This window comes from Taudactylus pleione, unplaced genomic scaffold (assembly GCF_031769625.1).
Source record: "Taudactylus pleione unplaced genomic scaffold, aTauple2 ptg000012l, whole genome shotgun sequence".
NCBI lineage: Eukaryota > Metazoa > Chordata > Amphibia > Anura > Myobatrachidae > Taudactylus > Taudactylus pleione.
Genome location: NW_028284415.1, coordinates 2497463 through 2515553, shown reverse-complemented (window position 1 = coordinate 2515553; position 18091 = coordinate 2497463). Strand labels below are relative to the sequence as shown.

At 42.1% G+C, this 18091-nt stretch overlaps 1 protein-coding gene across 1 annotated transcript in view; it reads right to left on the bottom strand.

Annotated features, from left to right (window-relative positions):
* Nucleotides 1–18091, bottom strand: part of APOH (apolipoprotein H) — an 86946-nt gene that overhangs the window by 9688 nt on the left and 59167 nt on the right. The window contains exons 5-6 of the mRNA XM_088468951.1: nucleotides 6734–6810; nucleotides 188–376 (exon numbers count right to left, since the gene is read on the bottom strand). Of these exons, the coding sequence (XP_088325077.1) occupies nucleotides 188–376; nucleotides 6734–6810 (266 nt within the window). The remainder of the gene's footprint in view (nucleotides 1–187; nucleotides 377–6733; nucleotides 6811–18091) is intronic.

Below are 18091 nucleotides of genomic sequence, written 5' to 3'. Positions count from 1 at the left end.
ATCACATAAGGGCATTCAGATTGCCTGATCTCTGTGTCGGGCAGATTTATAGACTAACCTAAAAAATAACTTGCAATATGCCCTAATATACCTGTAATCTCTATAGATGGTTAGGGTAACTTAATTCTCAAAAAATGGCAGCAGTCCCCTGTAAAGCTCCCTGTCTGCATTTGGCTTCTTTACTTACCCCGACATTCAGGTATTTCACTCCAGGTACCATTTTCTCCACAGGTGGCATTCTCATTTCCAAATAAGGCATAGTTTGGCAGGCAGCTGTATCTCGCCATATCTAGGTAGGCAGAAATATTTCCTTCTCTTGGTCTGTAGTGGATAAGTTGCCCATACTTTGGTATCATAGGCTTTGGACAGGTCATCTCTTGAAGGGAGAAATAACCTTTATTTTCGTTATTATTTTTTATACAGCTTGTCACACCCTTCCAATATCTTTCAAAAACATCTCCATTTGCAATGGGCCTGCTTCAGCATAGATCGCAATTGCAACAGTGTATGTAGATCGGCCGATTGTTGCATACTGCGCATGCGTATGAGCGCACTACGATTATAAACGTAATGTGGAATCCATCGCAGAGTGAGTGACAGGCCGTGAGTGTTTAGGGATGGTGATGGCGGAGTGGTTGCAGAAACGCAGGCGTGTCTATCTGTTTGAACGTCGTTGCATGGGCATGCATAAATTAGCCAATGCGATTGCTTACGCAACGTTCGACGAGACTTGCAAATTCTGAGACAGGTCAGACCTCTGTAATTGCAGATGGGCCGATGTTACCAATGTATGCGTAGAACTGCGAGGTATTACGGATGTGAGATGGCAGTAATGGGCATCTCTATGCTGGCAGAGCAATGGCAGACATTAGCATATTTATCGTAGATTCATTGCATGCGATCACGCCGTTGTGATCCATGCTGAATCAGACCCAATGTTTTCTATAGTATGGCGGTGCATGGTATAGTAACTAGTGATTTTGGGGTCTATTTAATAAGCAGTGTTAGGAGACAGAGTGAAAAGTGGTAAGAAAGTCTTGAGGTTTGCCCTTCTGCTCCACGGGAGGTTTCTGACCTCCCTGAGCTCGCCTTAGGACACCTGCGTTACGGTTTGACAGATGTACCGCCCCAGTCAAACTCCCCACCTGCCACTGTCCCCGGAGTGGACCAGCCAATCAGCTCCCGACTGTCATTTTTCAAACACAGCCTGTGAGATGACAGTTGGGAGCTGATTGGCTGGCACCTTATCACTGACATCACTTTTCACTCTGTCTCCTAACACTGCTTAGTAAATAGATCCCTATGTCTTACTTGTGGTGTTAACTGTAATCTAAATTGCAGCCTGAATGGTCGAGGAAGGACACTGTCCACACAATCTAGTAATTCAGAATGAACAAGCCAAACAACTGGCTTTGTATTCATCGACATCTACCAAGTTCAATCTTTCATAAATGTGAAATACAATGATCAAGAGGAAGCTGAAAGAAAACATTAATGCGACAGTTACAAGTTATCTTACCTCTATCCAAAAAAGGTCCAAAAACCTGTAGTTTGGTATAAAGCACATACATCTATTTGGTTTGCACCCTGATGAAAAGGCTTATGAGCCTTGAAATGTTGGCTTAAATAAACCACATTTATATTTTTCTACAAGTCCGGATGAGTGCCGCCTGGTCTATTGTTTTTACATAAACACATCTATCTATCTATCTATCTATCTATCTATCTATCTATCTATCTATCTATCTATCTATCTATCTATCTATCTATCTATCCTTGCAATAAATCCTTTGAACCAGAATCTAGTGCCTCACCTACTGTATACAGAGCATGATTAAGCACCCATACCCCCTTCGCTTCCAATCCATCCATACCAAAATACCTTAAGCATTGCATTCCGTGCCATCTTCCCACATACCACTCTTTTTACAGTACTTAGGCTACACATGCCCTCCAAATTATTTCCACTTTTTCCTCCTCACTTGCAACATTATGTCACACATACCTACCATATTTAATGAATAGGTCTATATCCCCCAAAAACAGCTAATGAAAAAATACAGTTAGCCTCATTATTTCTAACTGTATTTTTTCATTAGCTGGTTTTTCATATACGATCTATGATTATTACTATACCCTTCACAGTCTAAAAACATGAGCACTTTTAGTTTAAAAAATTAAATTGTTAACAAAAGACGAACAGAGGACCTAGGAAAACTTTTCCTGACTGAACATCCAGGAGGTGAACCATACCTTTCCTGGGATGATGACCTAAGGAAACTCAAACAAAATCTACTTAGACAAGCGAGAACTAACTGGGATCTTTCCAGTCTTGAGAATTACAGCAAACATAAGATAACCCCAAGGGGACTCAGACCAAAAATGTTCCAGTCTTTTGATTTATTTACAGAAAACCTCAAAAAGGAATGGGAGGAAAGTCTACTCAAATGTTCCCAAGAATTTATCAATATTTTGATAAAACATGACCATCTTATTTTGGAAAATTACACAAAGGAAATAGAATCATTGGGACAGAAACTAAAAGCTTTTGAAAAGGAAACTTCCTTTCAATTTTTTCTTTTGATGAGGAATATTGATACTAGGTTTTATTTCTCCTTGTTTTTATGTGTTGTTTTTATTATTCAGTATATTAAAAGTTATGTTTTATTCATACTTTATTTGAAGCAGTGCCCCCAAAAAGTTTTTTTTTCTCTTTTGAGTATTCTGACAGACTCCTGCTTTAGGTTCCCTGTGGGAGTACAGGTTGAGTCTCCCATATCCAAAATGCTTGGGACCAGGGGTATTTTGGATAACGGAATATTCCGTATTTTGGAATATTTGCATACCATAATGAAATATCTTGGAAATGGGACCCAAATATACACACAGAATGCATTTATGTATTATATACACCTTATACACACAGCCTGCAGGTCATTTTACACAATATTTTCAATAATTTTGTGGCTCAAGCAAAGTTTGTGTGCATACATGAAATTAATTTATGTTTCATATACACCTTATACACAGAGCCCGAAGGTAATTTGATACAATATTTTTAATAATTTGTGCTTTAGACAAAGTTTGTGTACATTGAACCATCAAAAATCAAAGTTTTCATTGGGAGACTCAACCTGTACTCTTCTGACGTATAACTACAGTGTTGTTAAACCAGGGGAGCACCACCAACAACTCTGGATTCTACCTAAGGGACCATAAATGTCCTTATATATCTTTATAATAATTGGTTTGGGAAAATATTACTACCATGTATTAATGTCAGTTGTCTCAAGCCTGTGCAGGATTCCCCTCTTTCTAAATCATTAAAATAAGTCAACTTTTATGCATAAAATACCCCTAATTCAAATAGCTAAGTAAGAAGTTTAGTTTTTTGGTCCCAATTCAAAATGCTATGTGCGGCACAAAACTAACACTGCCCATTCCTCAGAAAACACCATGCCAACAGTGAAATATGGGAGTGTAAGCATCATGTTGTGGGGAAGCATTTCCTCAGCGGGGACTGGGCATCTTGTTAGAATTTAAAGGACTGGTGGATAGGAGAAACTTCAAGACAACCTGCTTCATTCTGCTACAAAACTAAAACTTGAGAGGTTCACCGTTCAGCAGAACAATGATCCCAAGGACAAAGCAAAATTGGCATGTTTGAACAACAAAAGGGTGAATGTTCTAAAATGGCCAAGTCAAATCCCAGATCTTAGTCCAATTAAGAATCTGTGGCACTATTGGAAAATTGCAATCCACTAGCACCAACCTGAACAACCTGGAGTGAATCGCTCCTAAACAGTGAGCAACCTTGGTAGAAACGTACCCATACTTGCCTACATTCAGCTCCCTCCTTCTGGGAGGGAGCTGAATGTCTGAGCACAGCGGGGGGCGTGGCCGGGTCATGATGTGGCATTGCGGGCGGAGCCCCGCTACCACGTCATCGTAGCTCCGCCACCTCTTCACAATGCCGAAAATATTGGCATTGTGAAGCAGGGGACGGGGCCACGATGACGCGATTCTGCCTGAATCGCGTCACTGGCCCCCTCTGCTGCGGGGGTTTCAGTAATTAACGTGGGGGTCAGGCGGCAGCCGGGAGGCTTGCCTGCCTTTCCGGGGGGTTGGGAGTGGCACCCGATATTTGGCAGGCTCCCGACCAAATCGGGAGGGTAGGCAAGCCTGAACTTACCCCAATAGAATGTTTTTACAGCAAAAGGTGCTTTTACCTAGTACCACACAGCAGAAGTTGAATACATATGCAAGCAGAATTTTTTATTTTCAAATATTTTTTAAACAAATATGCAAATTAATAATGAAATTTGAGTTTGAAAGTTTATTTCAAAAGCTTACTAGTTCACAATAAAAACTACTGTCTGGAACAATCTGTGAAAGTGTCATTTGTAATACAGACAAAGGTTGAATTTTTTTTTTTTAGCCACTGTATTTATGTAATTGTGTATTCTGATATTAAAATGTGACATTAATAGGTGCTAGGTCATAGTAGTTTATATTTTTCAGAAGTCACATATATATTGTTTAGGTTTATCACAACTTGAATTATAGACCTCTACTAGTCCCAAATTCTTCCAGAGTAATTGCAAGCACATATGAAAAGGGGATTTGACCCTCAACCAGTCTGCAATGCTTAACGGCTTGGCTGTGCTCTGCAAGGAAAATAGTAAGTATCTAATTTCCAATGTCTGAGGTTAACAGATCCGAAAGCATAGGAAGGTAAAAGGAGGGGAAGCAGGAGGAATAAGAGAAGAGGAGGGACAGGAGAAGAGGGTCTATGGTGGCCGTCAAAGGTCAGCAGAGTGGGCAGTTCCAGGTAAATCTCAGCAGGCAGTCCAGGTCCCCGGATCATGCATGCCCCTACCCCTCGCTCCTGCCACACTCCACTCCCTTACCTTGGGGGGACTGAAACTGAGTGAATCTCAGTTTAATACAGTAGCAAAAAAAAAGTCAGTGTCAGGCCATTGAACATTAGGCTCATGCCTAGTGATCCAGCTAATGGGTGATCCAGCACTGCACTTATAACAACAGCTTTTCCCTTAAGAAAATCCAGCAATAACTATAATTGTGGTGTAAACACATAAATGGAACATTTGCAGCTTCCCTAATGAGGTGCTGACCCTCATTAAAAAGTAAACCAAACGAAGAAAGTACTAAAGGGAATCACTAATAGACATATGCAAAATAGCAATACATTTCTTAAAAATTAAATATCAGAATCAATACCTTGGGTTACATTTAACAACAATACCAAATACCTGTAACATATTTTATTCAGTATTACTTATGAATACGTCAGCGGTATTTAATATTACTAACACGTCCGGTTCGAGTTTATGCCCGAAATTTAAAAGGGCAATGCTTTTACTAGCAAAACATGAATGGAAGCAACGGGTTTGAGAACCCAACATTTGGTAAATTAGGTGTCTACAGTGTGTACTAAGCCACAGGTTCTCAAACTCAATCCTCAGGACCCCAAACAGTGCATGTTTTCCAGGTCTCCTCACAGAATCGCAAGTGAAATAATTAGCCTCATCTGTGGATCTTTTAAATGTGTCAGTGAGTAATGAATACACCTCTGCCCCTGCTGGGTGACCTGGAAACCGTAACTTGTGTGGGGCTCTGAGGATCAAGTTTGAGAACCACTGTACTAAGCCTTGCAGAGAGATAAAGTGGACTACACATATGCAGCACTGGACGCAGATCAGGCAAACATTGATTCCTTTAGTGAGTTTATGGTCACTAAGAATGGCCGCCGTAACTGAGATGCTGAAGGTACAGGATCACAGATGCAGGATGTGACCCTCCTCAAAAAGGTTGAGACTCCACGATGCGTTTTTAGCTGACAGTCCCTATGGACTCCCCCAAATCCTCCTGTGCCTGTCAATCACACTGCGATTAAAGACTCGCAGCATGTGACTACGGTAATGTACCTTGATGCATGCGCAGTGTGATTTAGATGCAAACTCAGTGACAAAAAATCACTCCATTTGCTAAAACATCGGCATTGAATATAACTTGAATAAGGTCCATTGTCAGCACCTCAATTTTTCTTAACTTATAAATATAATATAATGCTCCCTTAAATGTTGATATAATTAAAGTATTGTATTAGACAGTTAATGAAACCAGTTTATGAAAAAAATAAAAAGAAGATTAAAAAAGTTGATAGCCCAAAAACAAAAAAAATTATAGCTGATTTCAACATCTTGCAAGATCATAAATTTTCACATTACTATATACAAACATTACTAACAATATAAGATCCAATTGAGATCTCAACTTGAAATATGACATGGAATAAACACAAAGTTTTTGAAATGTACATTTTTTTTGGAAACCTGTTTTTAAATGTTTAAGTCAGTGGGGTACAGTTACAGTACTAAAGTTTCTAAAAATGAAAATGGTTGGTGTTGCCCATAGCAACCAATCAGATTGTAGCTATCATTTTTCTATTGCATTTTAGAACATGAAATACATAATTATCGATATTATTGCGCCATTGCATCAAGTCAATGCATTACTGTATTAAGTCGCAATAATAAACCTGACTTCCATATTTACTGTATTGTTCTGCTAAGTGTATGTGGCAGAAACCTTATTATTCTAAAAGCCATATTTATTTTAAGTGTCTTTGTGCTGAAAAGTATATTCATCTCTAAAGTGCACAGAAGAGGAAACAGCATTTGAATAATTTTTGAGCTGTTTTCAAACTTACGTTCACAGGTAGGGAACATTGCACTCCATATTCCAGTTTCCATACACTTGCTCTCATTAAAGCCAAGTAATCTATACCTGGAAGAGAATGAGAATATCAATACAGAACAACTAGTATGCAAAATATAATTTAAACATGTGCTTCATATTAAATACTAGCTGGTATACCTGGCCTTGCCCAGGTTGAAGACTGGACCCTGAAGTACACCTGAAGCCTTTATTTGTTTACATTGTCCTCACCTATACCTCCATTCCATTGATCCCGAAAAGTACTTGCTAACATGTATGCAAATGGTGGCATACCTACTATGGGTGCAAGGAGTGCGACTGCTATGGTGCCCGAGCTGCCTCTGTGGCCTGCCACTCCCCCTGCATCCAGTTACATACAAGGTGGGCCTGTGCAGTCTGGGCCGCCGAGGGGGGCCCGGGTGTCAGTGGTGTTGACTTGCTGCCGGCCTGCCAGCTGATTACAACTGGCCCACTGGCAGGCAGACACGGAGAGACAGCGCAGCCGGTCTCGAGCTCACGGACTGGCTGCCAATTAGCAGTGGTGGTCTTGATTGGCTGCTGGTCCATGAGCTCCGATTGGCTTGTGACCGGCGCCAGCTTAAAATTGCTCCGATGCTGTCTTTCCATGTCTGCTGCTGCCTGCTGGTGCGCCAGCTGTAATTAACTGGTGTTCCGGCACCAAATCCACACCTGCTGGCTCCTAATGGCACACAGGGGGAGGCAAGAGGCTGCTGGAGAGACACAGGGAGATGAGTTGCTGGGGGGGGAATGTGTAAGGGGCATTACTGTGTGGAATAATGTTATAAGGGGCATTTCTGTGTGGCATAATGTGTGTAGGGGTTTCTACTATTGTGTGGAATAATGTGTTATATGGGGCAATGCTACAATATGGCATAATCTGTAAAGGGCATTACTGTATGGTATAATGTGTAAGGGACATTACTGTGTAGTGTAAGGGGCATTACTGTGTGGCATAATGTATAAGTGGCACTACTACTGCGTGGCATAATGTGTATAATGGATACTACTGTGTGGCATAAGCTGAATGGGCTCTGTATGGTATAACATGAATGGGCTCTGTGTGGGGCCAAAGTATGTGTTTTTTTACCTCTGGGGGGGGCCCTTTTGAGATCTTGCTATGTGGCCCATAAAGTTCTAATTAAACCCTTGCAAGTAAGCACAGAGGGCTGACTAATATATATGGTCACTTTAAAAAGAACTAAAATGTGAACTTACATGAGTCATAAAGTTTGATCAGCCTGTGAGAGTAAAGATACATTTATAGCTTTGACACAGGTTTTTAGCAAACTGCCAATTTCCACTGGAGCCAGACCCGGAACCTGTGTAATTTAAGAGTGTCCACGTTTTTAGGATTTTGTAACAGTGTGTGGCCCTGATGACATTCAAACCTAGGTAAAAACCTAATCCTGGTCAAACTACATTACCCTGCCAAATTTGGTGGAGCTAGGTCGAAAACTCTGGTCATGGATAAAGGACAGAGAAACAGACAGACAGACGTGCTTTCTCGCTTATTATATAGATATTTTAAAATAAAGCATGATTATAAATATTGTATACTAAAGGTTTATTTACAAAAGTGCTAACTGGTATGACAAATGGTATTTCTAGATATCCCATATCTACATTTGGACAAAGAAACCCATTTTAATGGGGAAGTGCTATCCAATCAAAGTAATACCCCTTTCAGACTTAAGATCCGGGATATTGCCAGGTCTATCAACTTCTTCACACATATAGCAAATCCCGGGTCGATGCACATTCACGTGCAAAAACACAGGTTTTTGCTCTATGTGTGAAAGTGGTATTATAGAAGCATTTAAAACACAAGTGACAAATTTATTACAAACGGTAACAAAGTTCCCTCACTCACTTATTTGAAAACATGAGATTAAACTGAGCAGTATTTTATGATACAGTGCTAACTCAAGGCTCTATTCAAGGATGTAAGGGCCTAATGTTGCTTATTTAGGGGCAGTTTATTAAGTAATATTTTCGGGATATTTATTAAATAATATTTGCGGGATAGAATTCCTGCTTGGCCCCAGCAGCTAACACCGGCCCTCATTCAGAGCCGCTCGTTAGCGGCAGTACGCTCGTTCCGAGCGATGTTTGCACATCTGCGCATGCGTACGGTTTTTAGTACGCATGCGCGAACCAGTCAGTGCGGCCCAAAATCGTGTGTACGCTATATAGCGAGTGCCTGCTATTTTGAGTGACAGAATGAGGCGTATGTGGGTGGTAACAGGGGAAGGTGCTTGAAAACGGGGAGTGGAGATCCGAACGCAGGCGTGCTTAAAGGTCAAAACGGGCGTATTATGGGTGTGCATAATTAATACAGCAGCGTCATTGACCACGTCACTGGGTTATTTTATAGCCAGAACTGCTCGCAAATTTGTGGTAGCAAACACCAACCACAAGAATAGCGAGCAGTTCATACGCTGGTCGATGTACTCGATTAATCTAATAAATAGCGGACATGACGTATGGTGCGAGCGGCCAGGGGGCGTTTTTAACAAATAAACGAGCGTATGTTTTGCTCGCTCGTTCAGACTTAGAGGTGTGAACAGACTGCAATTTGCGAACGGATCATTTGAATAGCCACCCCTTGTTTTTGAACGAACGACCGCAAATAGCGAACGGCTCTGAATGAGGGCCACCATCTGAAGATGGCATTAGCCTATACTAGCGTATGGGCTCCTGTAACCTCAGGATCCTTCTCCAAACCCCACTTACGCATACACCGGCTGCCAGCTGCACATGTACAGTATGTGCACAGACTCCGAACTTTACTTAATCCAAGTGAAAATTTACATTTTCACGGTTCAAATTTAGGCATAAAAAAATTATCATAGCCGCAATAAAAATGTGGATTGTGATAAATATGCCCCTTGGTTTTGGATGCATTTGTGTCAAAAGCAAGGATACATGTGTATTTTAAGGCCTGTGCATATCGAGATATTATTACCAATTATACTATGTGCATGTCAAGCCTACCCTCCAACATGACCCCTTCCATTAGGTACAAAATGCTCTGCTCCTGGACTTCCCACCTAATTTATGATTGTAGTCACCTGTGTTGAGGTAGGTAATTGATGAGACAGGTGTTTCACCACAGGTGGCTGTAATCATAAATTAATAAAGAAGTCCAGGAGCAGAGTATTTTGTACATAATGGACGGGTCATGTTGGAGGGTCTGGTCAAGTACAATTCCAAATACTGAAAAGCACTCTCTGTTGGTTAGTAGCCATAGACCTCCCTGCCTGTCATGCATAACGGGGCTCTATAAGGACCAGTATGCCGTCTTTAGACCCTTTTTCCCCTAAGGCAGAGGTTCAGAAACGTGGTCCTCAGGGTTCCCCAACAGTTCAGGTTTTAGAGATATCCATGGTTGAGCACAGGTGGTTAAATCAAACTAACTGAGGTACTAACTAAGTCACCTGTGCTCAGCCATGAATATCTCTAAAACCTGAACTGTTGGGGAGCCTTGAGGACCATGTTTGTGAACCTCTTCCCTAAGGATTAAAGGCCTGAAAGGATTCCCCCCATGACTTGTAATATATTGGTAAAAGAGGAAGTAGCCTAGATCTGGTAATGGATTTTTGTCCTCCCGAAATTGCTGCTACTGCTACTGCTGGTATCACTTTTATAGGGGAAGGCATGGCCTGCTATTTTATTTAAAATTAATTTTTACACTAACATGGTCTGTACTGATTACCGTCATCATTAACCTGTGTTCCAGGGGTTTGAGCACCCATGACACTGGCAACGTCTCCTGAAAGGCATGTTTGCAGATTTCATGACCTCTAAATAAACAGCAATGTGTGAGCACGCCTTTACTGTACTTACCCCATTTTGTTACATACACCACTCTCCAGTTCTAACTATACAAATCAGAGGTATGCATATAGCAGAACCTCCAACATGACCCATTCCATTAGGTACAAAATGCTCTGCTCCTGGATTTCCTTCTTGATTTATGATTGCAGCCACCTGTGGTGAAACACCTGTCTCATCAATTACCTAGTTCAACACAGGTGACTGCAACCATAAATTAGGTGGGAAGTCCAGGAGCAGAGCATTTTGTACCTGATGGAATGGGTCATGTTGGAGGGTAGGATATAGTGTAATATAGATGCAAGAATACACTTTTTTTGCGCACAAGTGTGGAACAATACGGCGTATATTATACTTAAATGGGCCCTTGCATCCAACTCTAAATAAACCCTATTGTTTCTATGAAGTATATTATTATCAACAGCACAAAATAAATACACAGAATATCAGAAGGAAAGCTGCTGCTTTCCAAGTCATCAATAATTTATTTAAATGCAGTTATAGTAACATAGATTTAACCTACTATTACCAGAGTGTTTCTGGAAACAGAATTTGAAGAAATTATTCACAGCAGCTGGGCTATGACATACATACTCCACATGCTTCTATAATCTTGTTTTTCAGTTTATTTTAAGCACTCATGGTCTCAACATTTTGTCCAAAAAATGTCCCAGACCTCAGTAGAGCCTCAAGAAAGAATCTGCAATGTAACACTGTGTACTCAGCAAATCTGTCACTCGGCCAATTCCCATTCCTAGAATTTCACTGTTCCAGTTCATCTCTCTGAGTAACAAGCTCTGGTACCCTATGACAGCCAAACAACTCGCCCTTCTAAGCATCCCTGATGTATACATCTCAGATCTGACAGGAACACATTGTAGCCATAAATGATTGTTATATAAACAAACAATACAGTAAATCATCTGATGTTTGTAGAACTACAGATCTGCCCAGCTATTTTGTTGCTCATGGTGTGGCGTGAGTCGCGCCATGGACTTGTGGCATGGCGTGCAGGCCTCTGAGTCGCGCCATGGACTTGTGGAATACCGTGGTATTCTTCAATGAAGGATATGCTACGGCATGTAATACAGTGCTTAACCGCTGGGTGGTGGTGAGTGATCCACTTTTGTAATTGCATGTAATACAGTGCTTAACCGCTGGGTGGCGAGTGCTCCACTGTTGTAATTTGTACTGAATGCCTTGTACTGAATGCCATACTGTTAAACTTACAGTAAATTGGATGGATATCACATTCACAGCATTTGCATGTTCGCACAACCAATACTGTATTTTTAATGTCACATAATGTACATACAGTACAGTACCGTACAGTAAGATCTTAGAACAGGATGCAAATAACTGAACATACAGTATTGTACATACGGTACGGTGCAGTAACTGAACAGTAGAGAAGTTGCCCGAGTTGTTGTCACGGTATAACCGATACTGTAGATTAATGAGATGCACGCACAGCTTTCACTGAGATGGGATGAATTACAGTATGACAATTTTTTTTTTAATTAAAAACAGCAGCGGGAGGAGTGCACAAGGATGAGGCCGCTCTGTGCAGTTCATTGTAGCTGTCGTGTGGGCTAGTGGTTAGGTGATCACTTTGGTAGAATTATGCTCCCGGGTTCGATCCCTGGAAAAGAATATACCGTACCGTATACTGTACATTTTTTTTTTATTGGCGCTGTCTGCTCTGGACACTATAGTGAAACTACTTTAGTAGTGTTGTACTGTAATACTGTAGTGTTGTTGTTTAAAAGGCTGCTTAAAAGTAAGACATTACAAACTGATTGTGTCTTTAAATAGTCCAAAACTTTCGTCAATGTCTGCGCTGTGGTGGCTGTCTGCTTCGAGGGGTTGCAATGGGATTTCATGCACATGCCCAGTGGAGGGGTTACAATAGGATCTGTAGCGCCAAGAGAGGGCTCTGTATTTCAAACTGTGCGCCTAAACTGCAAAACGCAAACATGCGACAACGCAGATGCGGTCTCGGCTTTACACACTATACCGACGTCTCTTGGACTGTGTCTGAGAGTGGTTTCTGACTGCGAGAGAGCTCTCTGTGTTCAAAGCTGACTGTGCGTTTGAAGCGCAAAATAGCGTTGCATCGCAAACTTATGACAATAGTGATGCTCTTCCAACCTTGCACACTAAGTACGGTAGTAGTGGGATCTGTATGAGAGAGAGCTCTCTCTATGACACGGTTGGCGCTATGGTGGCTGTCAGCCATCTGCGATGGATTAGAAATGGAGGGGGTACCTGTACAATGGGATCTGTGACGCCAAGCCATACGACATGTAGCGCTATGCCATGGCGTATGGATGATCATCACTGAGCATGCGCAGTTAGTTGGCTATATTACTGCAGTCGGTATGCTGTTGAATTTCCATCTCTGGTGGGCGCATGCCCAGTAGGAGGGTTGCGATGGGATTTCTGGCGCATGCCCAGTGGGCCGAGATTCATACACAGTGCATCAGGTCCCTTCCCCCAAAGCAAGCAAGAGCCTCTCATTACCATAATAAAGGATGCTTTGTTAATCCATTTACTGTAAGCAGTCAGCTCTGCCCTAGTGTCCTGAAAAATGCTACGAATAGTGACCATTGCCAAGGACACATCCCCCGTCTGCTAGGACAACTAGTGTTCCGCTATGAATGTGCCTGTACTGTATATTAAAAACTGACGGTGCCGTTGAATTTTGCACCACACAATAGTGATTTCATAACTGCAGAAACTGGTAGTGAATGGACTGTATAGAATGAGAGACAGGGCTCTGTAAAACGCAAAATGCAAACATGCGACAACGCAGATGCAGTCTCGGCCTTACACACTATACCGACGTCTCTTGGACTTTGTCTGAGAGTGGTTTCTGACTGCAGGAGAGTTCTCTGTGTTCAAAGCTGACTGTGCGTTTGAAGTGCAAAATAGCGTTGCATCGCAAACTTATGACAATGGTGATGCTCTTCCAACCTTGCACACTAAGTACGGTAGTAGTGGGATCTGTATGAGAGAGAGCTCTCTCTATTACACGGTTGGCGCTATGGTGGCTGTCAGCCATCTGCGATGGATTAGAAATGGAGGGGGTCCGAAGCATCCGTTAAAGGTCCATGTATGGGGAGGTATATCTCGTTGGAGTGTAGGACCGATCTATATTTTTTGAAGGTGCAGTACAGTAATGTTTGTTGTAAAAATTATTTACAGTCCTGTACAGTGTACGCTTGTTACTGACAATAATTTCTCATCTCTTTAGGCATCATAGATAAGACCTTCTTCCAAGAAAAAATAGTAGATTGTTGTATGGTGCCATTTGTGAGAAAATGCTTTCCATTAGGACATCAATTATTCCAGGATAATGAGCCAAAACATTCGGCTTCAGCGAAATTCATGGAAGAGAGAGGGATAAATTGGGAACGCATACCACCAGAGTGAGTATTGTCCTATAGTTCTGTATTAACTGTTTATTTTACAAAAAAGTATGTACAGTACCGAGCAGTAATTATTCTAGTACACTTTTTACTAAATGACAGTACTGTGACTGAATATTTGTTTTTTTTTACTTTCCTGTAGGTCACCGGACATGAATCCCATTGAATTGGTCTGGGCACAGTTGAAGAGGTTCATCAGGTCTGATGTGAAACCAACAACTAAACAGGAACTTTTGGAGAACAGTATTGACACGTGCCCAGTGTAACAATTATATTGATCATCTCCATAGAGTCTTATCAGTTGTCATCGAAAGGAACGGTCATGCAACTGCTATGTAGCTGATACTGTACTGTATATAATTAGTAATGTGGAGGAGGGGTTTAACTTCCTCTTTTCAGTTTGTGATCCGGACTGCTAAGTACTGTACACTGTGTCCATACTGTATGTACAGTATTGTGGTTGTGCTTTCTGTCCCTACATTATACAGTATACAGTATTCTCCTAATTTATTTTATAAGCTCTTTATTTACAATACCTTTCCCTTACTGTACCTTATGTACTGTACTTCATACTTTTCCTCTTTTCCTTTAATTCTTTAATTTCATTAATTTCTCTCTTCCCCTCCCCTGTCCTTGCGTTTCTGCTGTCGCACACCTCTGTTCATACAGTATTTAACCCTATTCCCCAGCCATGCCCCGTCACCACCGCACTGCTCCCCCTCCCGGCCACCTGGTCAAAGCCACGAGACCTCTAACAGTCATTGCAACCACAATTAGTGGGGATTAATCAGCAGTTTTGCACCCCCTCCTTTCCTCATGGCCCAGTACAAATCTCACAGCATTATGTCACTGCCCCTACACTGTTTAACCCTTATGCACAGCAGGTTCAATACTGTACAGTACAGTATGTGCCTAGTCAGTGTGCAAGCCTGCAGCTAATGGTTCAACCACCCCTTTCACTGGCTCCTGCCATACGCGCACGCAGGGGGGGTTTCTGAGTACCTAGAAACCCCCAATGGCCGCCGCTCCATCGCCGTGCAGCTAAACAACACTTTATTTATTTCTATTAAAAGGAGCTGCCGGAGTTCTCTTATACTGGCTGCGGCTGGAACTGGGCTGGCTGACTGTAGGACTGCGCGCAGCTCCTCCTAGGAAGGATGGGGCATTGACTGCAAGAGGCCAAGCTTGGGTGCTGCCGCCAGGTGACTTCATTCCGGGCGCTTTCTCCTGGACCTGGAGCCCAGGTGTTTTGTGGGGGGTCCGCCGGCGGGGGGGTTACTGCCCGCGCGCACGGGGGGGGGTGTTTTGCCAGTGGGGGTGTTCTTTATCAACTGACGCTGTATTTCTTTGCCTGTGCTTATGGTTTTTTTGTGAAAGAGGTGTGTGTATGTATGTATGTATGTATGTTTGTCAGTGTCTGTGTTGGTGTGTGTGTCTGTCTAGGTTAGTGTGTGTGTGTGTCTGTCTAGGTTAGTGTTTGTGTGTCTGTCTAGGTTAGTGTGTGTGTGTGTCTGTCTAGGTTAGTGTGTGTATGTGTGTGTCTGTGTCATTGTGTGTGAGATGCCGAACTGACTGTCCACCATGATCCAAATATATGTATATATATATATATATATATACTGTGTGTGTGTATGTATACGTGTATGTATATATATATATATATATATATATATATCTCCACAGTTCTGCTGGCACTCTGAACAACACTGTGACAACTTGATCCTGTGCCAGAATCCAATATCATACACCCCCAAAAAACAAACGGCACTAAGACACTGGTGTAAAGAACAATAGATTTTATTGTAAAAAGATCAACAGTTTGTATGTCCTGATGACAAGCTATTGTTCTTTACACCAGTGTCCTAGTGCCGTTTGCTTTTTGGAGATTTATTTATTAATTGTGGCTAGATTTTTTTTTTTTCATATTTGGAAACCCTGCTTTCAAATTCCTGTGTTTGCCACTGCCTGCAGTACACCTACTTTTACTGTACATTACCCCTACACTGTTTAACCCTTATGCACAGCAGGTTCAATACTGTACAGTACAGTATGTGCCTAGTCAGTGTGCAAGCCCGCAGCTAATGGTTTAACCACCCCTTTCACTGGCTCCTGCAGTACACCTACTTTTACTGTACATTGCCCCCTTTTCCAAGGCACACATTGGCATCGTCACAGATTGTGCTGCAGCTGCCAGTTTCTGCTACTGTGCTTGATGTTGCTGTTTGTAATGCAGATGTTTCAAGTTTTCAGGTTCCGTTGGTTCATATACAGTACAGTAGTAGCGGCTGCTTCAACATCCACATCCATAGTTGCAGACATACAGTACTGTACAGTAGTGGGTGCACCGTGCATTGAAAGACAGGCTTCTACTATACATCTACTGTATGGTTGGAGCGGCGGTCCCTTCGACATCAGGATCAGGTGAGAAAAGCATTTTTGCTAATGTTAGTGCTCTGTTATCGCATTCAGACGAATCTTCTGATACTTCTAGCTCCCTGCCAGTTTGTTCTTTGGGAAACCCAGGGCCACCTGCTGCTACAGTAGGGGGGGGGTTGGGGGGTTGGAGTTATTTTCACTTTTGACCTCAAAATGACAGCTGGTGTTCACCTCCATCTGGGGCACCCAAATACTGTCTTGTTTCATGTATTTTTTTTTTTTTATCGTTATATGGGCTGTGGGCCTAGGGGCACTGCTTACAGTATTTCACCACCAGGCTTAATTATAATCCTAAATTTGTTAGGCTGGTTAGTTAGGGCATACAGTATATTAATGTGGAGAAGTGGATTAGTGTGATACTGTTAGAGCAGGAAAGGGCCCTGCACAGCGGATTCTCTCTCCTACAGTACAGGGTGTGTGGGATCGAACAGGATGAAGAACAAGAGCATCTCCGGTGAGAACCTGTGTGTCTGTCTTTTACTGTCTGTTCGTCTCTGCCTATCCTCCTTTCTTCAGGGCGTACAGTGGACCTTGCACTCCGATGCAAGGTAGAGTCTGCACCTGGTATAGGTGAAACTCTGGATCTGAGGCCAAAAGTGCCAGTGATGATTTTAACTTAAAAGCCTAATCTTTTTGTGTAGTCCTCGGTCCAGTAGGGCGTATCGTTTGGCATTGAGGAAGGACAGTTCTCACGTCATCTCCTTCCTCCTAGGTACTGTACAGTAGTCATGTCCGTGTCTGGCTTGGAATTCCAGGACATGCCAGCGGCAGAAGAAAGAAGCGGGGGACAGTAGAGGACTACGGGGGTGGAAAGCTAAAGAAGTCCCCCCCCCCTCTGTAAAGCATATTACTGTAGGTTAAATAAAAATTGTAATTAATTTATAAAATTGGTGTTTGTACTGTATGTAATTCAGTCTTTAAGTGCGCCTGAGACCCAACACGTGCATCTGTCATTAAAAAGGTACAAAAAGTCAATAACACACAGATGCAGGGCTGTATCGTCCTATTGGCCAGGATTTCACTCACCAGGGGCGCGGCGGCTGTACAGTATCCCTGTTGCCCATCCCAGTGATTTCACAGCTGCCCAGCACTTACAGTAGTATACAGTACAGTAGACATACAGTACTGTACACACTGAGGGCCGTTTTCAATTTAGGGGTCTATTTACTTTTTTTAGCCGGTCGTAAAATTATCGCTGTATTCAATTTGAAAGCTTTTCCGCCTACCGTAGGCGGGAAGTCAATGCAATGTACAGTAAGACAGTATGTGAAAAAGTTTTGCCTACTGTATGAATAGCAGGCGGAAAAAATTGGTGAATTGGGGTGCAACGTTGCGGGAAGCCTTCAACGTGCAGCCTTAAGACATTCCCCTAAAGGTACTGTAAACTGCGTAACTTTAAAAAAAAAAAAAAAACAGTCAGAACACACCAAAAATTCACTTTCATTTTGGGGGCGGAAGAAAAAAAATTTGGGGGGAAAAGTTAAACATGTAGTTTTAAATTTACTTAAATGGGAGTTCTATTTAAGAAGTTACTGTACTGTATGTTGCCCATAGCAACCAATCAGATTCTACTTCTCATTTATCTACAGTAGCACCCTCTAGAAGATAATACCTGGAATCTGATTGGT